The sequence below is a fragment of the Neofelis nebulosa genome, chromosome 16 (assembly GCF_028018385.1).
Source record: "Neofelis nebulosa isolate mNeoNeb1 chromosome 16, mNeoNeb1.pri, whole genome shotgun sequence".
NCBI classification, from domain to species: Eukaryota; Metazoa; Chordata; class Mammalia; order Carnivora; family Felidae; genus Neofelis; species Neofelis nebulosa.
In genome coordinates, this window is record NC_080797.1 from 8,082,487 (window position 1) to 8,107,275 (window position 24,789).

Consider the following 24,789-nt stretch of genomic DNA (forward strand, 5'->3'; position numbering starts at 1 on the left):
TATGGAATGGGGAAAAGACAATCTCTTCAACAAATGGTGCCGGGAAAGCGGGACGGCGACACGCCAAAGAATGAACTGGACCGCTCTCGTAACACCATTCACAAAAATAAACTCGCAATGGCTGAAAAACCTCAATGTGAGACCCACGACCATAAACGTCCTCGAAGAGACAACAGGCAGTCATTTCTCTGAGTCAGCGCTGGCAACAAAAAGAAGACTGAGCTACAGATGTCAATTTGGAAGCCTTTGAAACGTAGCTGGTATTCTAACCCATGCGTTTTAATGAGGTCACCTAGGGAGACCGTGTCAAGAGAAATGAAGTAGGGACCTCAAACCTAACATTTAAAGGCCAAACAGATGAAGTGAACCAGATACGGGAGCTGCCAGATGCTGGCCGGACTCTGCCAGATCACATCCCTGAGCCCGGATTCACGAAAATAAATGTCCTCTGGGATCACACAACTGGGATCTGACTGCTCGAACCATTACTCGGTATCTGTGTTTATGTTCTGGGATCATTAAAGCCAAAGGCAGATGGCAGGTCATAAAACGCTGCTTTAAAAAGTCGGTAAATCCGGAGCTCCCGGGTGGCTCAGTCGGTTAAGCATCCGACTCTTGATTTCTGCTGAAGCCATGAGCTCGGGGTTCGTGGGTTCCAGCCCCACATCAGGCTCTGTGCTGACAGTGTTGGGATTCTCTCTCTCTCTCTCTCTCTCTCTTGCTGCTCCTCCCCTGCTCACATGCACACATGCTCGCTCTCTCTCTCTCTCAAGTTAAAAAAAAAAAGTCAGTAAATCCTTCTTAGATGGGGCAAAGAGATCCCGAAGGCCCCTTCCAGATCTATGCCCCTACAATGCCAACTCGCCATGCAGGAATTATGCAGCCTTCCTCCGTTGCTTTAGGAAATAACTGTGTGTTTCTGAGCCACCAGAAAGGGATAGGGGGGCTGAGAGAGAGGGAGAGAACTTCCTTGTATACAGCTGTCTCAGTTTCCATCTGAATTCGTTTTCCATCCTCGTGTTTAAATTGGTACGTTTTTTTTTTTTTTCTCTTTTACAATGAACATATGCCTTCATAATATCTACACTTAACACTGTCAAGACTCTTCTATGGACTGGACTGTGTGTCTGTCCCTAACACAGTGCCTAGCCCAAGGGGAAGCTCAAGAAAGGCCAAATGAACGGACAAATGAATGAATGAATGAAGGTTTTGAGCTAGTGAAGGATCCAGAAACTCATTTACTTTAGAATCCAGGGGATCTAAAGCAGATCTGACATTATCCGTACATATCAAGTAAGTTGTTACTTTAATACAATAACCCGACGGGCTTAATTACTTCAATTCCTTTGAGCCACAACAATTTGTTGGCCACTTGCCTAGGACTGTGGCAGGCACCAGGGTCAGGGCTAAAGAGGGCTGACAAAGGGGAAGAGTTGGTCCCTGGGCTGTGGGCTGGGAGATGCACAAACAGAACAAAACGCCCAACACGGGAGTGGTTTGTGCACCCCCCTAGACCTAGACTGGGGAGGCCCCCGTGTGGTAGAATGGGTGGGGGCGGGGGGGTGGGTAGCAGCCTGCTTCGCCTCTTTGTTGAAGTCTAGATGACCTTGGGCAAGTCCGTTCACATCGTTGGAAAGCAGCATCGTCTTCCATAAAAAGGAGTTCTTTGTCTCAGTAGTGCACACGGAAGTCCTCTCGACTCCAACATTGTCATTTTCTCTTTGTCGTCAGGAACTCTCTGGAAGGAACAGGGGTTTGTATAGGCCAGAGGTCAGAAGCTGGAGTTACAGAGGCCTGATGTACATGTTTGGGGCTCACCTATTAATGCTTCTTGGGGCTCCCTTCAAATTCTATTTCAAAAATGTAACATTTGAAATCATGTTCACATTTAAGATGCAGGCAATTTCACCTAAGAATCCAGTTTTCCCAGGAGGAGATCCGACAGCACAAGGAAATGCTAGCCGTGGGGTGGTAGGTGCTGTTTTCCCATTTACTTTGGACCCCTCTTGATGGTTTCTTACCAGTCCTAGTGGTCTAACTGGTGACCGAGTTTCAGAGCAGGTATTTGGAACAGGAGTTCAAGCCAGTGATGTTCCTGGAGGTATGTCCCTGGAGGGAGGGCGGGAGCCTTTCCTAGGAGGTAGATCAGAATGTCTGAGCGTGTTTTCGATCCCAGAGGTTCAGAAGGTACCCTCTTCCCACTTCCTTACCTGAAAATCAGCGGGTGTCATGAGCCACTGTACAGACGAGAGCGCGGGGCGGGGGGTGGGAGGGGTGGGGGGGCATGCACAGCAATCATTTACGTAATGGCGGGAAGAGCTAGCATCCATCGAATGCTGGCTTAGGTCTAGCACTGCTCTGAGCCATAGGGCATTACCAGCCCCATTTCACAGATGGAAACTGAGGCATCAAGACATTCGTTAGTCACCTTCTCCAGAGTCCTGGGTTGGCAGGTGACTGAGCCAGATACTTGTTCTGCAGATGAAATCAAGGTTGGGAGCTACGACTTGCACAGCTAAAACCCACGGGGGGGGGGGGGGCGTCTCTGAGCGGGGAGGGGGCCCGCTGAAAGTGGCGTTGGCGAGCACCACTAATTCGGATGTCAGAGCAGAGCGCGGGGGCCAAATGTTAGTTGACGTGGCGGCGATGACTAGAAAAGCAATCCCAGCAGAATATCGTTACTCCAACACGGACTGTGTTCCTCCTAACACACTGTTAACCTCCTCCAGACAAATTCTTTTTTTTCTTTTTAAGATTTTTTAAAAAAATATTTATTTATTTTTGGGAGAGAGACAGAGCATGAGCAGGGGAGGGGCACAGAGAGCGAGGGAGACACGGAATAGGAAGCTGGCTCCGGGCTCCGAGCTGTGAGCACAGAGCCCGAGGCGGGGCTCGAACTCACGGACTGTGAGATCATGACCTGAGCCGAAGTTGGACGCTCAACCGACTGAGCCCTCCAGGCCCCCCCCCCCCCCCGCCCCACCTCCGGACAAATTCTTAAACCAACTGAAGAGCCAGCTCTGGGTTTTATAAACCAACCTCTTTTATTATTATTATTTTTTTTTTTTTTGGAGGGTTCACATTTGTGCTTTTTGTCTGCCAGACAGAAATGGGGTTGAACGTCTGACAATAGCCTGTGCACATGTGAAAGCTGAGCAGGACACTGTGGAGACAAAGCCCACCATTCAGTGACATAAGTCATTTCCATGGATGGCTTATGAACGTCGGCATCATTACTCGTACTCTCAGTGTTCACAGAAAGCCCTGGGTGTCCAGATTTCAGGCAGGTTTCCCCCTGAAAGTTAAGAAATTCACAAAGTGCTGATGGAAATCCAAAGGAAACAACAACAACAACAACAACAACAACAACCAAACGATTCCTCGTACGGCCGATTTTTCCTTAATGTACTTTGCAAAGCCGGGGAGAAGGGTGTAGCGTGTATGACGACAGGAAACGGACTTGTCTATTACGTCGGCCTGTCTGGTGACTGCAGGGAATTGAAAATGAGGAATAGGTTGCAGAGGTGATTTCCAGAGGGAGAAAGAGTGGAATATGGAAAAGAAAGGTCAGAAACGGAAGGGGGGGGGGGGCACATCAATAGTGAAGAGAATGTCGCGGGGCATTGCCGGGGAGAAGCGAGGGGCAGTGAGGCATGGTATGGAAGCCTCTGGAATCAGCAGCCTTTTTGGATGAGAAAAGGAGCAAGGGATAGTGTGCATTTGCTTTTTTTTTTTTTTTAAAGCAGTTTGGAGACTCTGGTGACGATTCACTAAAACACGGTACCAAATCACCTGACTGCAGAGAACATGCCCGTTGAACGTATTTCAAGCTCTCAGAGGGATCACTTGTTATATTTCAATGGGTCTGGTCTGAGAGACATCACCGTATGACTCCAGAAAATCTGGCGGTTGCTCAGCCAAATACTACGGCCAGTCACTTTCCTGCCACTTTAAGAGGAATCACTTTGAAATATGCGATGTGTCTGCAGACACTTGGGATACAGGTTATGAGAACCACCGTTCCCCCTGCCCCCCCCCCCAGATACCACTGCACATTTTCTCTTTGATTAAAACAACAAGATTCCTTTTTAGCCAATAAGTAAAGTCTGGTTCAAAGGCTCTCAAACTGCCACCTGTTACTTCAAAAGCTCTTTCAATTCCCCGAGCAATTTACTGTAGGGCCCTTGCACTCCTGGGTGTGGTTTCCATCCGTTTCTAGCCATGCTCTCTCCGTGTAAAGGAAGTATTGATCTCTGAAGGCACATTTTTAGTAGAGACCTGTCCGTGGAGGTATCTGCCTGGCCCTATGGCTACGACGGTGGAAATGGAGAAAGGGTCCTATGGGTATAGAACAGGTCAAGATCTTCAGAGCATTGACCGGAAATCGAAATTTTGGTTCAGTTTTTAAAATTAAATGTTGGGGGCACCTGGGTGGCTCAGTCGTTTAAGCGGCCGACTTCGGCTCGGGTCATGATCTCGCGGTCCGTGGGTTCGAGCCCCGCGTCGGGCTCTGTGCTGACAGCTCAGAGCCTGGAGCCTGTTTCAGATTCTGTGTCTCCCTCTCTCTCTGCCTCTCCCCTGTTCATGCTCTGTCTCTCTCTGTCTCAAAAATAAATAAACGTTAAAAAAAATAAATTAATTAAATTAAATTAAATTAAATGTTGAACTGACTGGCCCGTCAGGGTGGCCCACTATAAAAAAAAATAATAACAACAAGTCCGGGGGGCCCAGTCAGTTGAGCATCTGACTCTGGATTTCGGCCCCAGTCTGTGATCTGAAGGTCGTGAGATCGAGCCCCACGTCGGGCCGCCCTGAGTGTGGAGCCTGCTTGAGATCCTCTCTCTCCCATTCTCTCTCTCTGCCCCTCCCCCCCCCCACCAAAATTAAAATAACAAGCCCTTGTGCACTGTTGGTAGGAACGTAAAACGATGGAGCTGCTGTGGGAAACAGAATAGTTACCAATCCGAGAAGCGGCACCTCAACTAATTAAACACAGAGTTTCCCTATGGAAAATTCTGGATCCAGCAATTCCCTTTCTGGATCTATCGCCAAAAGAATGGAAAGAAAGATCGCTCACAGCAGCATTATTCATAATAGCCAACAGGCAGAAGCGACTCAGTGGACCATCCTTCACCCTTACAAACGAAGGAAATCCAGACACGGGCTACAACTGGGATGAACCTCGAGGACATAACGCCGAATGAAATAACATCAGACGCAAAAAGACAGGTACTGTGTGAGTCTGCTTACCTGAGGTGCCCAGAGTGGTCAAATTCATAGGGACGGAGAGTAGAGTGACACTTGCCGGTGGCTGGTGGGGGAGGCTGGGGAATCACTGTGTAACAAGTACAGGGTTTCCGTTTTGCAAGATGGGAGGAGTTCTAGAGATTGGCCGCACAACGTGAAAGATTACGAAAGATACGAAAGATACGGAAAGATACCAGGTGGCACTGCTTCACGGAGGGCCACGAGTGTCATAATCTACCACAACCATCAGAACAATGGTTTGAAATGTATATTCAATCCACAATTTACAAATCAGTAAAAGAATGAGGGGAGGAAATGTAGAAAATACAATCCAAGAGAAGACCAGAAATGAGAAAAAAAAAAAAAAAAAAAGCAAAGATGAAGGATGGAAAATAGGATCTAACATACCATGTAAAAATAGGCCATTAATTAAAATAAATTAAATTAAAATAAAATGGGAAGACTTAACTGTCTCTGTAATATTTTATTAAAATAATTATTTGTGCTAACACCTCTGGATAATAGAGGTACAGGTGTCTCTTAATGGTTTCTTTGCTTTCCAATATGTTGAAGGTGTTTCCTAATTTAAAATATATATATATTTTAAAAGGAGCGAAAGGGTAAGCAAATTTAGAATTAGTTTAGAAATCTTATTAAGAAGGTAGGAGTAGATCTCACCAAATGCTGGCAAGGATATAGAGCACAGAAATTCTCATCCATTGTGAGTGGAAATACAAAATGATACAATCACTTTGGGAGACATAATGTAGTTTCTTACAAAAATAAACATATTCTCATCAAATGGCCCAGTGATTGCACGGCTTTGTATTTGCCTACATAAGATGGAAAATTATGCCCACACAAAATCTGCATATGAATATTTATAACAGCTTTATTTACAATTTATGGCCCAAATTGGGTGCAACCCAGTAGGTAACACCAACCGACTTCGATACATCCAGACAACAGGATATTGTTCACCAGTGAAAAGAAACGAAGGGCCCTTGGGTGGCTCAGTTGGTTAAGTGTCCAACTCTTGATTTCGGGTCAGGTCACAATCCCACAGTTCCCGAGGTCGAGCCCTGCATTCGGCTCTGCGCTGACAGCACGGAGCCTGCCTGGGATTCTCTCTCCCTCTCTCTGCCTCTCCCCTGATCTTGCTCACTCATGCATGTGCACTTTCTCTCTCAAAACACACACACACACACACACACACACACACACCTTAAAAAAAAAAGAAACGAGCTATGAAGCCATGAAAAGACATGGAGAAATCTTAAATGCATATTGCTAAGTGAAAGAATCGAATGTAAAACAGCAACGCTATATGATATTCTGAAATCCAACTATATGATATTCTGAAAAAGGCAAAAATGGAGACAGCAAAAAGATCGGTGATTACCAGGAGCTTGAGAGGAGAGAAGGACAAGTAGATGGATGTGTTTAGGGCAGTGAAATTTTCTGTGTGGCTATAATGGTGACACACATTTCTGAAAACTTATCGAGTGTGTAACACAAAGGGTGTTATACCCTAATGTAAACTATGGACTTTACATAATAATAATGCCCATATTGGCTCATCAGTGGTAACCACTATACTGCATTAACACAAGATATTAATATTAGGCAGAAATATGGGTGGAAACGGTGCTTGAGGAGATAAATGGGAGGTCTGTATTTTCCGTTCAACTTTTCCATCGACCCAAAACTGCTCTAAAAAATAAAGCCGATTCATTTAAAAGAAAAGTGAGGAGTCAGAATAATCATTCCCTAACCTCTCAAGAAATTACGAGAGAAAAATTACTAATGCAATTCTTCTGAAAAATAAATGGGGTCAGAGAAGAGATTTGATGTTTTTAGGTAAGCCAGCTTTCCTTCTGAAGGGGCAGAAGCCTGGTCATCCCGGCCAATCTCAGATATCTCTGGAGGGCAATCTGAGCTCCAGAGTTTCCTGTGGGGTCAGCAAAGGATGTTGTGCCTGCAGCACAACAGGACTTCTCAACCTCTGCCCAAGCCTGCTTCCTTCACCCCCTTCCTTCTGTGGTCCCAAGGGCACTCCCTCATAAACATCCTGTAAACTCATCCTTCCCCAGCTACCTATTATCAGCTGATATCCTTGAGGAGCACGAGCCCAGGGAGAAAAACTAGACAATGAAGGTATGCCAATGAACAGTTTTTTAAAAAGTGGAGACGTTGAATAAAACATAGACAGTGATTGAGGTAAAGTACTCAGGAGATGTTGAAGTGCAGAATGGATGCCATCCAAGAATGACCTAGCAAAATCCTATGCCAGGAGAAGGCAGAACAACTATAACATTCTAAGTGGAAAACAAACAAACAAACAAACAAACAAACAAACGTGTAACTAAAAGAATTTTATACCCAGCCAAAATTTTCCTCAAGTCTAAAAAGGCAATAGGCAGACATTCTCAAGGTGTCGAAGGCACAGCATCCTTGAATGCTTTCAAACAGTATCCACAATGGCCATTTATTCCATGAATTCCAATCAACTAAAAATATGGACCAGAAATGAAGCTCTCAGATTTCTTGGCTCTGTTGAATCACATAAAAATAAAAGCAAGGGTGCCCGGATGGCTCAGTCAGTTAAGCATCAGACTTCAGCTCAGGTCATAATGTCACAGTGCGTGGATTCGAACCCCAAATCGGGCTCTGCGCTGACAGCTTGGAGCCTGCTTGGGATTCTCTCCTTCTCTCTCTGTCCTTCCCCCACTCTCTCTCTCTCTCTCTCTCAAAATGAATAAACTTTAAAAAAAAAGTGTCAATATTATCAACCTTGATAAAGTAAAATAAAGCATACAATAGTTAATTTTTTTTACAGTTACAGGGGTGAAAACAGTATAAGTGTGCCAGTTTACCCATGTTTCAGAGCAAGAAGTGAATAAATATTGTCTCTATAAATAAAGGGCATACTTTCAAAAAATGATTCCAGGGGCGCCTGGGTGGCTCAGTCGGTTAAGCGTCCGACTTCGGCTCAGGCCATGATCTCACAGTTCGTGAGTTCAAGCCCCGCGTTGGGCTCTGTGCTGACAGCTCAGAGCCTGAAGCCTGTTTCAGATTCTGTGTCTCCCTCTCTCTCTGACCCTCCCCTGTTCATGCTCTGTCTCTCTCTGTCTCAAAAATAAATAGAATAAAACGTTAAAAAAAATTTTAAAAAAATGATTCCAAATGCACGTATTTTATTTTCTTAACTTTAGAGGTACCTTTTAGGAAACCATAGTCCCAGGGATAAAGATATATTTATTACTTCAATAATTCCTTAATTTTATTTTATTAAAATCTTTTTTTGTTCATTCATTTATCGAGAGAGAGAGAGAGAGAGAGAGAGAGAGAGAGAGAGGGAATCCCAAGCAGGTTCCGAGCTGATTGGAGCCCGATGTGGGGCTTGAATTCACAAACCATGAGATGGAGAAGGAAACTGGGGGAGCAGGCCTGGGCAAAGTGACAAGTTCAGCTGTGATGCAGGCCCAACCTGCTTTGCCCGCCCCACAGGAAGCTCCAGGGCTGGGACAGCCCTCCAGAGGTGGCGGGGGGGGGGGGTGGGGGGGAGCAGGGTGCTGGGATGGCCAGACCTCTACCTCTGCACGGGTCACTGGATGGGGCCACCCTGAGAAGGAGTAGGCCATTCAGCCCAACAAGCTGCTGTCTACAGTTCTCTGCAGTCATGGAGGGGGTCCCATCAGTGTCCACCACATGAGGGGCTGATAAGTTGGGGGAGATGGGAAAGAGACATCCTTGACCCAGGAATGGCGAGTTCCAGAGCAGTGATGGGGTCCCTCTGTGCTGGGCTGCCTGCCGGCTTCCTCCATTGTGACAAGAGGGAAGAAGGGGGATTGGGGTGGGTGTTAGTCAGTGTGGAGGTTTGGTGGTGAGAAGGTGTAGATCCCCTGTTAGCATCTATGTTCTCAAAGAAGCTTGGAGAAAGACTGTCTCTTGGCAAAGGGGGCCTCCTGGAGACACTTACAGGAGTTGCAGGAGCGTTAATGAGACCATAGTAGGTTTGCGGAGGGACAATTACTTAGGTCCTGTCACCTCTGTGGCATGATTTCCTCCAGCACCCTGGGCTCTAGCCAGGAAGGTGGAAGACAGGCTTGGCCTTGGAGGGTTCCATTGCCCGCGGGGTACAAATGGAGGAAGAGAGGGGCCGAAGGCATTTGCAGGGCAGGAGCACAATGACAGACAATGTTACTGGGGCTCAGAGGATTGTGTAACTTACTCAAAGCCACACAAGCCAATACGTGGGTTGGCAACCAGTTTAGGAACAGGAGCCCAGGTCTGGTGTATCCCATTCGGGGCCCTGGCAGGAAAGACAGGGCACATTCCGAGACTGGGTAATAAAAGGACTAGGTAACTTCCAGAGACGCTGAAGGAGGGGAGGACACAGGAACAGAGCGCCGCCTGAGCACTAGCAAAGGCCAGGTCTGAAGAGGTGAAGGGGACGGCCATGCCAGGGCCTGGCGACAGTGTGGAGAGGACTTCCCCATGACTTCCAGGAAGGGACGCAGCCAGCCTTTGATGGCCCAGCCAAGAGGGACCTTGGCGTGAGTACCTCTCCCTCGGTCTCCCCACCATTCCTTGCCCCCCCCACACCCCAGTTTGGCGGAGGGCAAGGAAACTAACGGGCTCCGGGCAAGGTGCGAAGTGGAATCAGCACACAGCCTTGACGCCTCCGGATACAAGTCACCGAACCAGTCTGGGCATCAAGCTTCTTTTATCTGTAAGATCAGAGCAGTCACCTGCCTCCTGTGATTTGCAGAGGGCCCTTCCTGCACCGCGGAGCTGACCGCGCAGACCCGCCGCGTAGCACCCCTGCGTGGGCCGGCGGGTCCTACCCACACTGGGCTGCACGCGCCCTCTCCCTTCGGTGCAAGGGGAGCGCAGCGGTGGGAAGCGCTTCCTTGCCCTGGGGAAGCCCTCCAGCCGCCTCACCGGGAATTTCGAGCCCCGCCTCCGCCTGGCCAGCGGCCCCCGCGCGGCGGGGCAGGTGCCCCCCCCCCCCCCCCCCCGCAGAGCGGCGCCCTCCAACCCCGGGGGGACTTGGGGATGATGAGGCCATCTAGACCACGCGAGAGACTTGGGAGGCCACGAGGACTCCGGGGCGCGCCAGGAGGCGCCGCAGGAGCCCAAGCGGGGGTGGGAAGTCCCCTTCCCTGTCCGCACGGCGGCCAGCGATCCCCGTCTCCCGCCACCCGCAGCTGTCGGAGCGCCCCCTGGCGTGCGGGCATCGGAGGCGCGGCCCCCGCCTTACCCCGCGCCTCCCGCCGCGCGGGGAGGAGGGGGAGCGAGCTTGCAGCTGCGAAGGCCCGGGAGGCCTCCTAGCTGGGGTGCGGGGGTGGGACGGGGGCTCCGGGGAGCGGAGGAGGGCCCGGGTTCCGGTGACGGCCCCGCTGGGAGCAGCGGTGGGGCACCGACCCGGGAGGCCGCCGAGGGTCACGAGGCCGAGCTGGCAGCGGGCTCGAGCAGCTGCGGGCGCCTCCCTTCCCGAGGCCAGAATCGGAGAAACTTCAGGCGGAAAGTACCGCGGGGATCTTTGGGCTCAAGTCCCCTCTTTTACAGATGGGGAATTCTAGGGCCAGGGAATGACCCGACTGGGTCTCAGGGCGGGTCGTCGGCCGGACCCGGAGGAAGAGGAAAAGGGACTGGCCCCCTAAGGCGGCCCTGTCCCTTTGCTGCCAGTTAAGAACAACCCCCCCCCCTCCGGTCCCAGGTGAGCACCCCATTAGGTGATCCCAAACCAACCAACCAAAATACCACATGAACCTCACAGGGTTACTCAAATGGAACTGGCTCCTTTCTAGGATTTCCGAATACAAACATTTCGCATCCTCTCGCCAAAAGTAAACCTTTCTCCAGTTTTGGGGCGGCGCTTTAGCGGCCGGCCCGGCTCGGGGGTGGGGGGACCCGGCACTGCTGAGCGATGTTTAAGGACAGGGTTCAAACTGGGTTCACGGTCAGCTTCGCCACCAGCTCCGTGCGGGGTGACACTGGGGTTCCGCGTCCGCAGTAGGGGGGGGGGAGGGGGATGGGGGAGGGACGGCGTTGGCCAAAGGCGGACCCTGTAGCGGCAGCCCAGGCGTGGGGACTTGCGGGGCGCGTTCCGAGCCCGGCGGACCCACCAGCCAAGTGGACGCAAGGGCCAAGGGGCCGGCTGCTCCGCCGCCGCCTCACAGCCCAGCCCCGGCGCTGCACAGGCCGCAGATGACCCGCCGACCTCGGGCGGCAGAATCCCCTGGGCGCCGGGAGCAGCGAGAACTCCCCCATTGTTCTGGGGTGGATTGAAGGCGCGCCGGGAGGAGGCGGGCGGCGACCGGGCTCTGGGGTGCTCAGCTCTGCGGAACGCCCGGGGCAATTTCCGATGCCCACGTTTTTGCTTCCACTCCCTCTCCCTCTTCACCCCCGGGGGAAAAAAAAAAGCCCTCAATATATCCGGCGACTTCATTTGTAATTCCCTACTTCTTTTCTTTTCCACTCGACTTCTCTAACCCTCAGGACACAGACCATTTTTATTAGGAAAATCCTTAAAAACATACGCACACTTACAAGCTGTAAGATTCTCACCCAACCAGGCCTGAAGTTAGCCACACCGGGAGGTGCAATTCGCCAGAGCACTACCACTCTCTCCCCTAAATCTTCGACTCAACAACCCCCTAGCTCTTAGCCCCCCAATAGTATGAATTCATGAAAGACACATCCTTTGGAGATACCCTTTCCTTCTTGCATTTCCAAAATAAACCGTCGGTCTGATGCTCAGAAGAGCATTCTCGTGTTTTAAGAGTTCAGGAGACATTAATGATTAATTAAATTTAAAATGAGGCGAACAAGTCACTTCTGAAGAACAAATACAACATCCCAGCGACAGGGGAAAAGAAAAGTTGGAAAGAAATCCTCCCTGCGAACAAAAAAATAGGCAGGAAAATCCTCTACCTAAATTACACTCCCCCCCCCCCGTCTCCCCCCCCTCCCCCCGGCAGTTTTGTGGGAAAATGTCTTGGGCTCAAGGTAGTTAGTTACAAAGAGGTGGTCCGGGGCACAGCTGGGGCGCGTGGGTCCCGTGGCGGCCTCTGGGTTCTCTGAACCCTCTCGGGTCACCGCCGCCTCCCTCTGGCACATTTTCGAACCGGAGGTGCTAAGGCCAGGCTGTGTCTTTGTTTGTTTGTTTGTTGTTGTTGTTTTCAGTGTGCTCCCGACACTCGGGAACCGGAGCCGGAGTGGAGCTGCGGGGACTCGGGGCGCTTGGGGACATTTACTCCGGGAGCGAGAGCGCGCGGGGCTGGCGGCCGAAGTCTAGTGTCCGGCGAGCAGGGCGGAGGGAGGTCAGTTGTGCAGTGCAGGTTTGCGCCCACACTGAAATGCAGCGTGGGCAGCGGCTCCGGGTGAGTCACCCCGGGGGGCGACACTCAGCCCCGGGGGCCGCGCTGGGGTCGGAATCGGAAGGAACGTTCTGTCCCGGAAAGGCGCGAAGCCGGGCGTTGGAGGCCCTCTGGCCCCGCCGGAGCCGCGCGTGCAGGCACTGAAAACTTTCTGAACACGACCGGGATGAACTTGAGCATCCCGAGCTTCCGAACTCCAGCCGCCGGGGCGAGAATGCGGCAGCGCTGGGCCCCCCTCGCCCTCGCTTCCGCAGCGAGGGTTTACAGCTCCGCTCCCGCGCCCCGAGGGTCCCTTTGCACAAGAGAGCTGGGGAGAGCGGCTTCCACTGGGTTTGGGCTTAAATAAAGAGCAGCTCAGCGATCGATTTGCTCCAAGTTGAGAAAACAACACCTGATAATTAGTGTAACAGGTCAGCAGACCAAACCGCCTCCTAGATGAAGGCGCATGGAATGCTGGCCTTAACATTTATTCAGGGAAAGGGGGAAAGAGAGAACGATTTCTTAAACCTACGGTCCCCCCACAAACTCAGATCCGGACAAAACTTTCTGCACGTGACGTTCACACTCCCTTTTCGACCACGAAGCCTTTCACCAGACTCTACCTCACAGTTAATTTTCTTCCTTCGCTCCCCCGACCTTTCCTGCCAGTTAGGGAGCAGAGGGAAGATTTTTCTTGAGGACAGTTTACACCGATCTCAGCTCGCAGCCCGAAAAAGATCAACTCTTGGCAAGGGAAAAAAAAAAAAAAAAAAAAAAGGAAGGAAACACTTTTTTAAAAAAAGTTGACAGCCTTTTACAAACTTTCCACTTAAACTTCCGACACCGGTGCCTGTTCCGGGTCCCCGGCGTGGGATGGTCGCTTTGGGGAGGGCTGCAGGCATCTCTGGCCTGACTCTCGCTCCTCCAACCCCCTTCCTACCGCACAACACACACACACACACACACACACACACACACACACACCCCTCGGGCCCGCCAGCGAGACATCTGGATCGGGACTCGAGTCCCGACCCAAGGGCAACTACACGCCAAGGCTGGCTCCAGGGCAGCGAGGGAGCAAAGGCGCGCGGGAGCCGGAGCGCACGACCGCACCGCTCGGCGGGGTCGGACCTCTCCCAACCCTCAGCCGATCCAGCATCCTTCCGACCATCTGCTCCTGTCACCAGCTCCTGGCTCCGCCCCCCCCCCGAGCCCGCCCCTTGCCCCGCAGCCAATAGCAACCTCCGACCTCTCTCCACCGCCCCAAACCCTTTCCACACCCCCACGTTCCGGGAGCCGGTTGGCTGCTGAACGCTCAGCGGAGCGCCTGTATTTGCAGAGCGCTCCGGGTTTCTGGTAGGTGGACGGACCCGTCAGTCCGGAAGGCTGGGCCCGCCCATCCCACCTCGGTCTCGGGCTCTGTTCCTGCGCAGTTCTTCGCAGGCTCCGCGGGGAAGTGCCGGGGCAGCTCCCGAGGCTCAGTGGGCAGGACCGCGAGAAGGCAGCCCCGGCGAGCGGCCGTGCGCACCGTCTGGAGTGGCCGGGGAGCGGGGGCGCGGCGTCCTCTTGCCCGAGCAGGAGCACCCTTCGGGCCAGCAGTTGCCGCCACCCCGACTTTCGTTCCAGTTGAAGCTCCTCCCGGGCAACATGTCAAAAGCCGCCACCGCTACAGCTGCCGCCGCCACCTGGGGAAGAACGGCAGCGGCGGCGGCGGCGGCGGCGGCCGCGGGCGCGCGGGGGCACTAAACCGACCCGCCCGGGCGTCCTGCGGGCCAGGGAACCCCCTCCGCGCTCACAGCTCCGGCGGGCCCCGCGCCATGTGCTGAGCCATGTCCCTCGCCGCGCCCCCGGGCTGCGCATGGGGCAGCGCCTGAGCGGCGGCCGATCCTGCCTCGATGTCCCCGGCCGGCTCCTGCCGCAGCCGCCGCCGTCCCCGCCACCGGTGAGGAGGAAGCTCGCGCTGCTCTTCGCCATGCTCTGCATCTGGCTCTACATGTTCCTGTACTCGTGCGCCGGCTCGTGCGCCGCCGCGCCCGGGCTGCTGCTGCTGGGCTCGGGGTCCCGCGCCGCCCACGCCCCGCCGGCCCCGGCTCCGGGTCCCGACGGGACTACCCCCAGGCTGCCGTTCCAGGCGGCGCCGGCCACCCCGCTGGCTGCGGGCAGGGAGCCGGCCGAGGGCGCCGCGAGCCAGGAGGAGCAGAGTCCCGAGACGCCGGACTCCCTCAGCCCCATCTCCAGCTTCTTCAGTGGGTCCGGGAGCAAGCAGCTGCCGCAGGCCATCATCATCGGCGTGAAGAAGGGCGGCACGCGGGCGCTGCTCGAGTTCCTGCGCGTGCACCCCGACGTGCGCGCCGTGGGCGCCGAGCCCCACTTCTTCGACCGCAGCTACGACAAGGGCCTCGCCTGGTACCGGTGAGTTTCCCCAGCAGGGCCAAGGGCAGGGGTGGCAGCCGCGATCCAGACCCGCAGAGGACGGAGACGTGGCATGTGCCGGGGAAGTGACAGGGGTACAGCCTCCGACCCCCGGGGGGCGGGGTGGGGCAGACAGAGGAATAAAGCGGCGGCGCCCGGAATCCCGCCCCGGCATGGTACCGGCTGCTCGGGGCTCCACTCGCCACAACCCATAGAAACTTCTCGAGGAGGTCTGGCAGCTCCGTGGCCTGCGGTGCCCCTAGAATTAATCAAAAGGGGGTGGTCAGCGACTGGACCCTCTTAACTCTGGCCGTTTCCCAAAGCGACCAATCCAGATCTGCTCGTGTTTTATTTTTCCTCCCGGAGCGCCGGGACGCTCTGCGCCCAGCCGGTCACGGTCTCCACCCTAGACCAACTTCCAGAGCGGTTTCTGCTCCCCAGATGGGGAGGGGGGTGGGACAGACCGACGGCGTCTGTAAACTTTTTTGTTACAGTCGAACTCCTGGCTGGAACCCGAAGACGGCCAGACCCGCTTGGCTGGCGGGCGGCTTGGGCTCGGGAGGGCGAGCTGGGCGGGTGGCCCGGCGCCTCCGCCCGGCAGCGGGGCGGGCGGCGCGGAGCGTGGAGCGGTGCTGGTCCCTGTCGGGCAAAGGCGCGCACTGCAGCCGGCGGGAGCGGCGCGCGGCTTTGAAGGCTCCGGGGCGCAGCCGGCGCTGCTCGCTCGTTTCCGCCTCCCGGGCCTGGGTGCCGGGAGAGCGCGGGCCGGGACGCGTGTGTCCGCGGGCCCTGCACTACGTCGGGGTGCAAAGAATGTGAGGGGTTCGTTGATTGAGAAATGCGCTTTTCCCGAAGGTCGGGCCTTTAGAAAATTTCGTTTTTCGGGTCAGGTGGTGGGGTCGGGCTGCCGAGGGGCAGCGAGCGGCCCTTGGGGTCATAATCACGACCTCTGCCCAACGCTTTCCAGAGCTACCCGTCTTTGGAGTGAGCTTTTGGGTTGACCGAGCTTCCGGTGAGGCGCGGGTGGGCAGGGGGTCCAGACTCCGGCCTTCGAAAAACTTGGTCGCCAACCAGGAGCCCGGCCAACGGCCTACACTTACCCTTCTCTCTGGTCCTGAGCCCCCAACCCTCGCGAGTGTGACTCTGGAGTGGCCGGCAGGCAGTCCTCCAGGCCCAAGATGCTCGGGACTTCGGGGAAACAAAAGGGGAGAGTCGAACCGAACCCGCGTTCCCTGCTCCCATCCCCCGCCCCCAGGCCCCGCGAAAGATAAAAGGGGGCTGACCCCGCGGATTAAAATCCCCCTCTTCCCAGCCTTGCCCTCCCGCTCCCTTTTGTCCTTCATGTTTTTATTATTGTCAGGAGTTGCCCGAGTCTCGAGGTTTAGCCAGCCGTGACAGTCACGCTTCCCACCGTTGCCGGGCTCTGGTGTCCGACGTCTGGATTCGCGTCCGGGCTCCGGCAGCTCGCTGGTGGCGCTGAGCCTCAGTGCTCCCATCCGCGCAGTGGGGATCCTGTGGTTGCCCCCGCCCCGGGCGGAGAGGAGCGCGCGGGTGCGCTCGGGTGCCCGGCAGCCACGTGGGGGCCTCTCCGAGTGTCAGTGCCGTCGGGTGCCTTGTTGTTCCTGCTTCTGCCGCCACCTGCCCTCTTCCTCCAGGGATGAGCAATCTGGGGGCCGGGAGGGCAGGAACGTCTTTTCAGGGGGAACCCGCCGGGGGCCGGAGGCAGTCCGGGGTTTTCTAAGATGCGAAAGCTAGGGGCCGGGTCGGGAGGACCCGGCTGGAAAATCGCCGAATCGGCGGAGTCCGGCGGTTTTAGAAGCACCTGGGGCAGATGCGGAAATCCCCACTGGAGGATTCGCGCGGTGTCTAGGCGGCCGCGCTCCACCTGCCACGTTCTTTTCGATGGACTCAAAACTGCGGAATAAAGAGCGAAGCCGCGCTGGAAAGGCTCGCCGCGCGCCTGCAGCGGGCAGCGCAGCAGCCGGGGAGCCTCGGGCGGGACCTGCGCCGGGAGGTGGGGGGGGGGCGCGGGGCGACCGGACTTGGGGGAGGCGGGAGCCCTCGTCGTCTTCCCTTGCCAGCTCCCGGAACCGAGGGGCCGGACTGACGGGGACCGGGAGGCCCAGGGCCCGCGGCGGCCACCCCGCGGACCGGGGTGGCGGGAGGAGCAAAGTGCAGACCCCGCGGCTCGCCCCCCGCGCCGCGGTCCCGGGCTGCCCCAGCAGCGCCCGGCGGGGCCGCAGGCTTAGTGGGTGTCTCTAAGAAAAAACAAGACGAAACCCAAGGCTTTTAAGGGCCATCTGCTTACTTCGTTGTTTTAATTGATGAAGGATATTCTGGATGTCTGGGCACATGTGTGGACTTAATTATTTTGAAGGCAGCCGTTTTAACTTGAGACAGACCACACCGGGAGGAAACGCCTGTCCCACGACGCTTTTCCTAAAATCCGGTGCCCGGGGAGCACCCCTCGCCCTGGCCGGAGTTCGTTCTCGGGGCTCAGCCAAGCCTAGCTCCTCGCCAGAGGTGTGTCCCATGGTATCTATCTCCCGCTGTGTCCGGACGGTCAGGCCGCAGACTGCAGAAGAGTGTAAATAATAATTAACCGGAGAGTTGCAGTTCGCGTAGTGGTTAAAACGTGTCCTCAGAAGCAGAAAATAGGAGAGAGGGGAAGACATTTTGAAGGCATTTAGACATTTTGAAGGCACTAAGAAGCTAGGGGCACGGATGGTTGAATCCGAGAGTCAGGCGTGGCGGTCTGTGGGGGAACCGAGGTCCTGGCTGTGTCTGAGCAAGTCGTTAATAGGTTTAATCGGTTGATAACACACTGTTGCTAGTGGCCTAACCGGTAGCCCAGAGCCTGGGCAGATTTGCGTTAAGTCTTAGGATTTGATCGTAGGTCTTTTACCCTTGGCAGAATGAGACAGTAGCAGGCCGAGCTGCAGGGATCATGGTAGGAAGGAGCCTACCAGGGTGGCGACACACGGAGCTGACCTCGCCACCCGCCAGGAATCAGGAATTTTCTGCTGCTTTACCTGCTGCTGCGGGGAAAAAAAAAAAAAAAAAAAAAATTGTTAGTAAGTGGGGTTCACCTGCTCCGGACCTGCGTGTTTTAGTCTGGGGTTAAGACTCTTGTGGGTTTATTTTTCCAGTCCATTGTCCAGCTCGCTCTTGCTCTGATCAGGCCTCCCAAACTTCACAGGTGCTTCGAGGACCCCGTGGGTTGGCTTATCAAGACTTGGGGTGCAACCGGCCTTTACCTTCTGTTCCATGGTGGTGAAGGTGTTTGAGAAAGAATGGGGGCACCTTACATACCCCCAGGTGGAGAAATCACCCACCGCCTACACGGAGGCTCTGAACACTGGTTTAAACTTGGAATTTAAAATTAAATATGTACATTCTGTAGTAAGTTTCTCTTTTTGATTTGGCTTAAGCTCGGTAGATTTTCAAGAATTTTAATGACCCCAGTTTGGGAATTAAGTTAGCTAAATATTGTGTGATTATTATCGTGATTTTTTTTTTTTTTTTTTTTTTTTTGAGAGAACTATGCCTTAGATGTTACAGTGCCAGAACCCTTTCCCCGCCTTGACTCTTCTTTCCATTTTTGGTTGTACAAAGAAGCTGACACTTGAATGCTGTGGCCACGTTAGGGGAAAAAAAAAAAAAAGTATGGCGTGTGGGTGGTTTTATAATGTTGATAGCTAACACTTACTGAATGTTTTCCCTGTGTGCCAGGCACTGTTTCAAGTTTTACAGGATTAGCACATTTAATCCTCGTTACAGTCCTGTGAAGTAGGTACTTCTATAGGCCAAGAAACACAGGCACAGAGAGGTTAAGCGACTGGCCCAAGGCCTCACAGCCAGAAAGTGACAAAGCTTAGTATAGCAACCCAGGAGGTTCTGATCCAGAGGTCACTCTGGGCTGTGCTCCCTCCTTGCTTAAAGTGACCAGGACAGGAGGCTGGTCATAGATGAGGAGTTCAGAACTGGGTTAGCTTTGGAAGAGTTTTGAGTTTTCTCTTGAACCTCTCGTCACCTCAGTGTAGACTGCTTACTTACATCAGCCCCAGAATAGGAGAGTTGCTGCATCCCATGTTGGCTTATAAACTAGAGTAAGGATAATTCTATCACTATAGAAGTTTCATTTCTGTGCCTGCACAGGACAGAGCCAAAGGAGTCATTAAAATTACAAAAATATCCTCAAATAACAAAGGCTGAGAAAACATGATGTCCCTACAGAGTAGATTTATTCTCTTCCATTTGCCCTTTTTTTTTTTTTTTTAAGGCTGGGGAGGGGGGTGTGTGGGAGGACATAGAGTTAAAATAAGATGTTCCAGAACTTTCTTGGGATGAATTTATTCATTAAAAAACAAAAAACAGTCCCCCAAATCAAAACTGAAAACTTGCACTTACCAAACCAGAAGACAGTTAAAACGAACACGTGGAGCAGATTTCTTTAGAATTAGATTCTAACACCCAGTAACTTCAGAAATCTCTGACTTGAAAGCCAGCAGCGGAAAATAGCAACTTTTCCTACACTTCACTTTCCCAAATGCCGAGGAAACTAATTTCTCCTCTGTTTTCCTAGACTAGCTCTGAAAACTTGGTGGCAAGGACCGCTTCTGTCTTCACTGAGGGAAATTTAAGATACGATCTGATTGGAGATAATCCTTTTTGAAGTAATTGCACTTTCTCAGTCCTGGAGTTCAAACCAAATATGCAACTCACTTCAAGCTGCTGGGTGAAGATCAAAAATCTCCATTTATATGCAACAATTTGAAATACAAACCATCATGTTACAGAGCTGTCAAGATTTATTAGCAAGACAGTGCAGCATGTGTTGAACTCTGTTTTTAATTAGGCACCTAAATTAGACCATAAAATGGTTGATTAATCTTTTACAAGTTGAGGGGAAAATATAACATAAATTAACCTAATCATAAGTGTTTCCCCAGATGCTCTGAGTTAATAAAATAGTCAATATTTAATAGCAACCTATTTGTTTTAGATTAAAAAAATGCTGAAATGTAGGAATTACACTTCTCTTTCAAGTGATAGGGCATTATTGAACAGGCCTTTAAAAAAAATTAGCCTGGGGCGCCTGGGTGGCGCAGTCGGTTAAGCGTCCGACTTCAGCCAGGTCACGATCTCGCAGTCCGTGAGTTCGAGCCCCGCGTCAGGCTCTGGGCTGATGGCTCGGAGCCTGGAGCCTGCTTCCGATTCTGTGTCTCCCTCTCTCTCTGCCCCTCCCCCGTTCATGCTCTGTCTCTCTCTGTCCCAAAAATAAATTAAAAACGTTGAAAAAAAAAATTAAAAAAAAAAAAAAAAAAAAAAAAAAAAATTAGCCTATGCCTTAAAACATATTTACCGAAATAAGATACCATAATTAGGAATTAAGTGTGGAGTAAACTAGATTTTGCCTTTTTAACAGAGCCATGAGTATTAAAAACGTGGCATCTAATAGAGACTAATATTTATAAAGACATCTCCCCAGCTAAAGTTGTATTGTTTGAGATTTTTGAAGTGATCTGTCACAGCTGTTTTTCTAGTTTGGGGGTTTTATTTTTTTGTTTGAAGCAAAACTTTTTGAGATTAAAAAAAAGTCAATGTGTCACACAACCTCATTCCAAATGCATATGCTGGTTTTACCTTTTTGTTTAAAACGCGTTGTAGGATATAAGGTTTTCTGATTACATAAGTTGACCCTTAAATAATTTTTTTTTTTAAGAGTTTTATTTATGTTTGAGCGAGAGACAGAGTGTGAACCGGGGAGGGGCAGAGAGAGGGGGGAGACACAGAATCCGAAGCAGGCTCTCGGCTCTGAGCTGTCGGCACAGAGCCCGACGCGGGGCTCGAACTCACAGACTGAGATCATGACCTGGGCCGAAGCCGGGCACTTAACCGACTGAGCCACCCAGGCGTCCCAAGTTGACCCTTTTTAATCACTAACATTACTTAGAATTAAAAGTGCTCCAGGAATTTAAAAAGAAAAAAACAAAAAACAAACCCAGCCCACTAGTGTTCTGAATCCAGGAAGTGGCGTTTATTTAGAGCTTCAGAAGTGACCCAAGATCGCTTGCAAGACTGCTTTCTGTGTCACTAGTTTTTCAATACTTTGTGTCCTCACTCTATGAACATGGAAATTCACTTGATTGACAGAGACACAAAATGTCTACTCGAAAGGCAGCGCATAATGAGCATTTCTTTTGCTGTGAATAGAGTTAGTTTCCAAATAGGGCGCTACCTCTCTCATTTAACAGTGGGTGATTTCAGACAGTAAGGGAAATTTCGGCGCTAGGCTGCTGGGACAGTCAGGAATCCCAGCAAAATGAATTCCCGAAGTATGTGGCATTATTTTCAAGGGTAATGGATACAATATGGTGCCTACCTCGAATGAAAACATTTACCATGACAGAGAAGAAATGAGATACTGGTATCTTTGAAAGCTACTTGTAAGTTGAGCATGAAGCTTTTTCTAATATTTAAAAGATTACCTTGTTAGAAATCTCCGATTGCTCTCAAAGTATACCAAAATAAAACGAACACCCAATAAAACTGGTGTTAGTATTATCGGTGTGTGTGTGTATATATATATATATATATATATATATATATATATATTTTATATATTTATATATTTTATATATTTTTTCTGAATTTAGATATGGGGAAAAGTTGAGAAGGGAGAAGCAATTACCAGCTTGAATAACATGATGATAAATATTTTTCATTGCAGCCAAGAGGCTGTGTGTCAAAATACTGTTAATGCTAATAAAACCCATTCATTTTCTTTGCAGATAGAGAGGAGTTGTTGATTTCCCTTATATCTATATCTTAAATTCTTTAAACACACACTTTTGTGGCTTGAAACATTAAAAATAGCTTACATTCCTGGGTCACTCGAAAAATTTTACCTCATTGCATCATGGGTGTAACATGTTTAAATAGCAAAGCTGTACTGAACAGTGTGTTCGCCCCCCAGAGAGAGTTGCTTTTAGAAACTGGTAGGACTGTGGATCCGGTTAGAGAGGCACTACAGAGGGCAACTGGGATTTTCTACTTGCATTGTAATAAAAGTATGTATGTACATACATACATTCACTGGGACTTTAACTTGGTATGTTTGTTACGGAGCAGATAAGCTCTTGGGATAAAATATTTTTCTCCTAAATTCAGCAAATGTGTTAAAAGAAGACCCTGGTGTAGCATCAGGTTTGGTTGTTATTTAAGCCCAGGCTGGACTCCTGTCTTGCAAAGGGATATTTTTAAACACTTTGGACAAGAGTGAATGATTCCATGTGTTCTTCAAGCAGCTTGGGGGCGGAGGATTGAGACCCCCTGTTCTCCCCCCCACCACCACCCAATCTTTCACACTCAGTGCACAGGGTTACACTTGCTCAGAAACTCATACAGTGCTGTTAGATTGTTCTGGGCAACGTGAAGCTTGGGGGCAACAAATGGAGAGTGAAAGAAATATACATATATGGGAAAGAGAAGTGAGAAGCGGCAGATTTCTCGCGCACGCCCTCGACTGAATGGCGGAGGGACAGGAGGGAAGATCTGATGACAGAAGTGTCTGGCATGGCCCCACAAAGACCTCCGGCGCGGCCACGTGTCTGCCACCATCGGGGAGCTGGCCGAGCGCTCGCCTAGACCCGGCGTCTTGGAAGGTGGCACAGAAAATGGCTCCGCGGCTGGGATCCGTCAGCACGGTCCCTGTGTCGCGTGGGACCACTACATCTGGTCCAGGATCGCTGAGCCCCGGAGACAGATGGCGGAGCTTCCCTTGTCGGGGGCGTGGCGGGGGCGGCCCCTCCGCCCCCGCGGGTCGCTCGCTGCATCCACGTGACCGGCCCGAGCGCCCCGCTGCAGCCTCACCTGTTGGGTCGAGCCGGGCGGAGCAGCCCGCGCTCGCGGTGGCGGGGAGGGTGCCGGCGGGCCGCGGCCGCGCGCTGATTGGTCCGAACGGTTTCCAGGAGGCCAATGGTGCTCCGCCTGCGAGGCAGCCCCGCCCAGAGTGGGCGGGCAGAGCCGGGGCGGGCGGGATTTCCCCGCTGCCAGCCATCCCTCGGGTGGGGCTAAGCGGGTCCTGAGCCTCGGTCGTCCTCCCAGCCCGGCGCTCAGGCGGGTCCGTTTGCTCGCTTCCTTTCTTTCCCCGCCCTCTGTGTGCTCGGAACCCTCCGGCACAATTTCCCCTGCCTTCTGGAGGGGAGGTGTGTGTTCTCGAAGTATATGCCTCCGTCGGGTAGAGCTGGGGGTGCAGATCGGCCTCGGCCTCGCTGAATCACTGGCTTGTCGGGGCGCGGGCGGAATGAATGAGTTCTTGAGATGGGCGAGGAAACTGCCTTTTTAAGGAGAAGGGGATGAGATGGAAGGAAGTGAATCAGCAGAGTCCGTTTTCAAGCAGCACGTGTGTTCTCTTTCTCTCTGGGGGAGGAACTGTGTTCTCCTGGGTTCACTCACTTCTGTAATGGGTGCCTGGAATGCGAGTCAGCAGGTCCCGTGGGCACCCCAAACTAGCTTTATTTTTCCTGAATGGGGCCGGTTAAAGGGCAGGATGAAGAGAAAAGGTGGAAAAGGCCCCGGGTGGGGAGGAGAGGAGGCTAAGGAAAAAGCAAATAACTCAAGCCCCTTCTGATTCCTGAGTCTCTGCTGGACGGAGACCAGGTGGCTCAGCGCCCTCCCCCCCCCCCCCCCCCCCCGACAGTGCCCTGAGTCCAGCAGCTGCCCCCTACCCGCAGGCGGTTGGAATGGCTCTGCGTGTGCAACCCCGGAGCGCCCTTCTGCCCCCAGCCCCCAGCCTGCATATGGACATTCACAAGGTTACCCTTGTTTAGTGCAGCGGAAGGTTCGAAGGACCACCTTAAAACGCCTCCTGTCACGATGGATTTACACCATGCACTGGGACCACTGTCGTGCATTTGGAGCAGACCCTATTTTGGAGGGCGGATATTTTGCAGAGATGTAGGAGATGATGTGTATTAAAAGAACGGGGCGTTGGCCTAAGACAATGCTCTTTGCTGCAGGAGTTGTTGAAGAAATGCAGGATTTGGATCTCGGGTCCATTAAAGTGGTCTCCCCAGGGGAGAAGACACACTAAGCAGACAATTAAGAGGACAGTCTTACACCCCCAGATCACTCCCAGTTCCTTCCCCCCAGCTGAAAGGCCTCTCCCTCCCCCGCCAACTTGCTTGTTTCCAGACCTGGCTCAGCCCAGCCATTCCTCTTGATGTGCTGTTCCTAGGGTCCCTGGTGCCCTCCAGGCTGATTGTTTCAGAAATCTCCAGACACTTAGCATATGCTAGTGCTGCCCGTTAACACAGATACACAAAGAAGTAAACATCCTGTTCCCAGCCCAGAGCTTTTACAGAAGCCCCAAGTGGGTGAGTGGGTGTGGGGGGGAGGGGTGAGCACAGAGAATAGGGGAGGAGAGCCGATCGCTACTTTGTCACTGACTTGAAACACTCAAATGGAAGAAGTCAAAGGTGACCATTTTGAGCCTTTTTGTGCAGTCAGCGAAGAATACATTCTCCTAAGTCATGCTGACCTATTTTTTTCCCCCACGCATTTAACAAGGGTTTATTGAGCATTTACCTTAAAAAAAATGTGTATTTATTTTTGAGAGAGCACAAGCAGGGGACGGGCAGGGAGAGGGGGCCAGAGGATCTGAAGCAGGCTCCGTGCTGACAGCAGCAAGCCCAACGTGGGGCTCGAACTCACGAACCGTGAGATCATGACCTGAGCCGAAGCTGGAGGGACTCTCAACCAA

General features: G+C 52.3%; 1 protein-coding gene and 1 long non-coding RNA gene across 2 annotated transcripts in view; one reads left to right on the plus strand and one right to left on the minus strand.

Annotated features, from left to right (window-relative positions):
- Positions 1 to 768: 768 nt before the first annotated feature.
- On the minus strand, positions 769 to 5,358 carry LOC131496844 (uncharacterized). The gene is made up of 3 exons (XR_009254668.1): positions 5,251 to 5,358; positions 2,022 to 2,133; positions 769 to 1,738 (listed from the first exon to the last, which is right to left on the minus strand). It is a non-coding gene; the product is annotated as an uncharacterized LOC131496844 (long non-coding RNA).
- Positions 5,359 to 13,995: 8,637 nt separating this feature from the next.
- Positions 13,996 to 24,789, plus strand: part of LOC131496842 (heparan sulfate glucosamine 3-O-sulfotransferase 3B1) — a 39,594-nt gene continuing 28,800 nt past the window's right edge. The window contains exon 1 of the mRNA XM_058702570.1: positions 13,996 to 15,026. Coding sequence (XP_058558553.1) covers positions 14,473 to 15,026 — 554 coding nt within the window. The 5' untranslated portion in view covers positions 13,996 to 14,472. The remainder of the gene's footprint in view (positions 15,027 to 24,789) is intronic.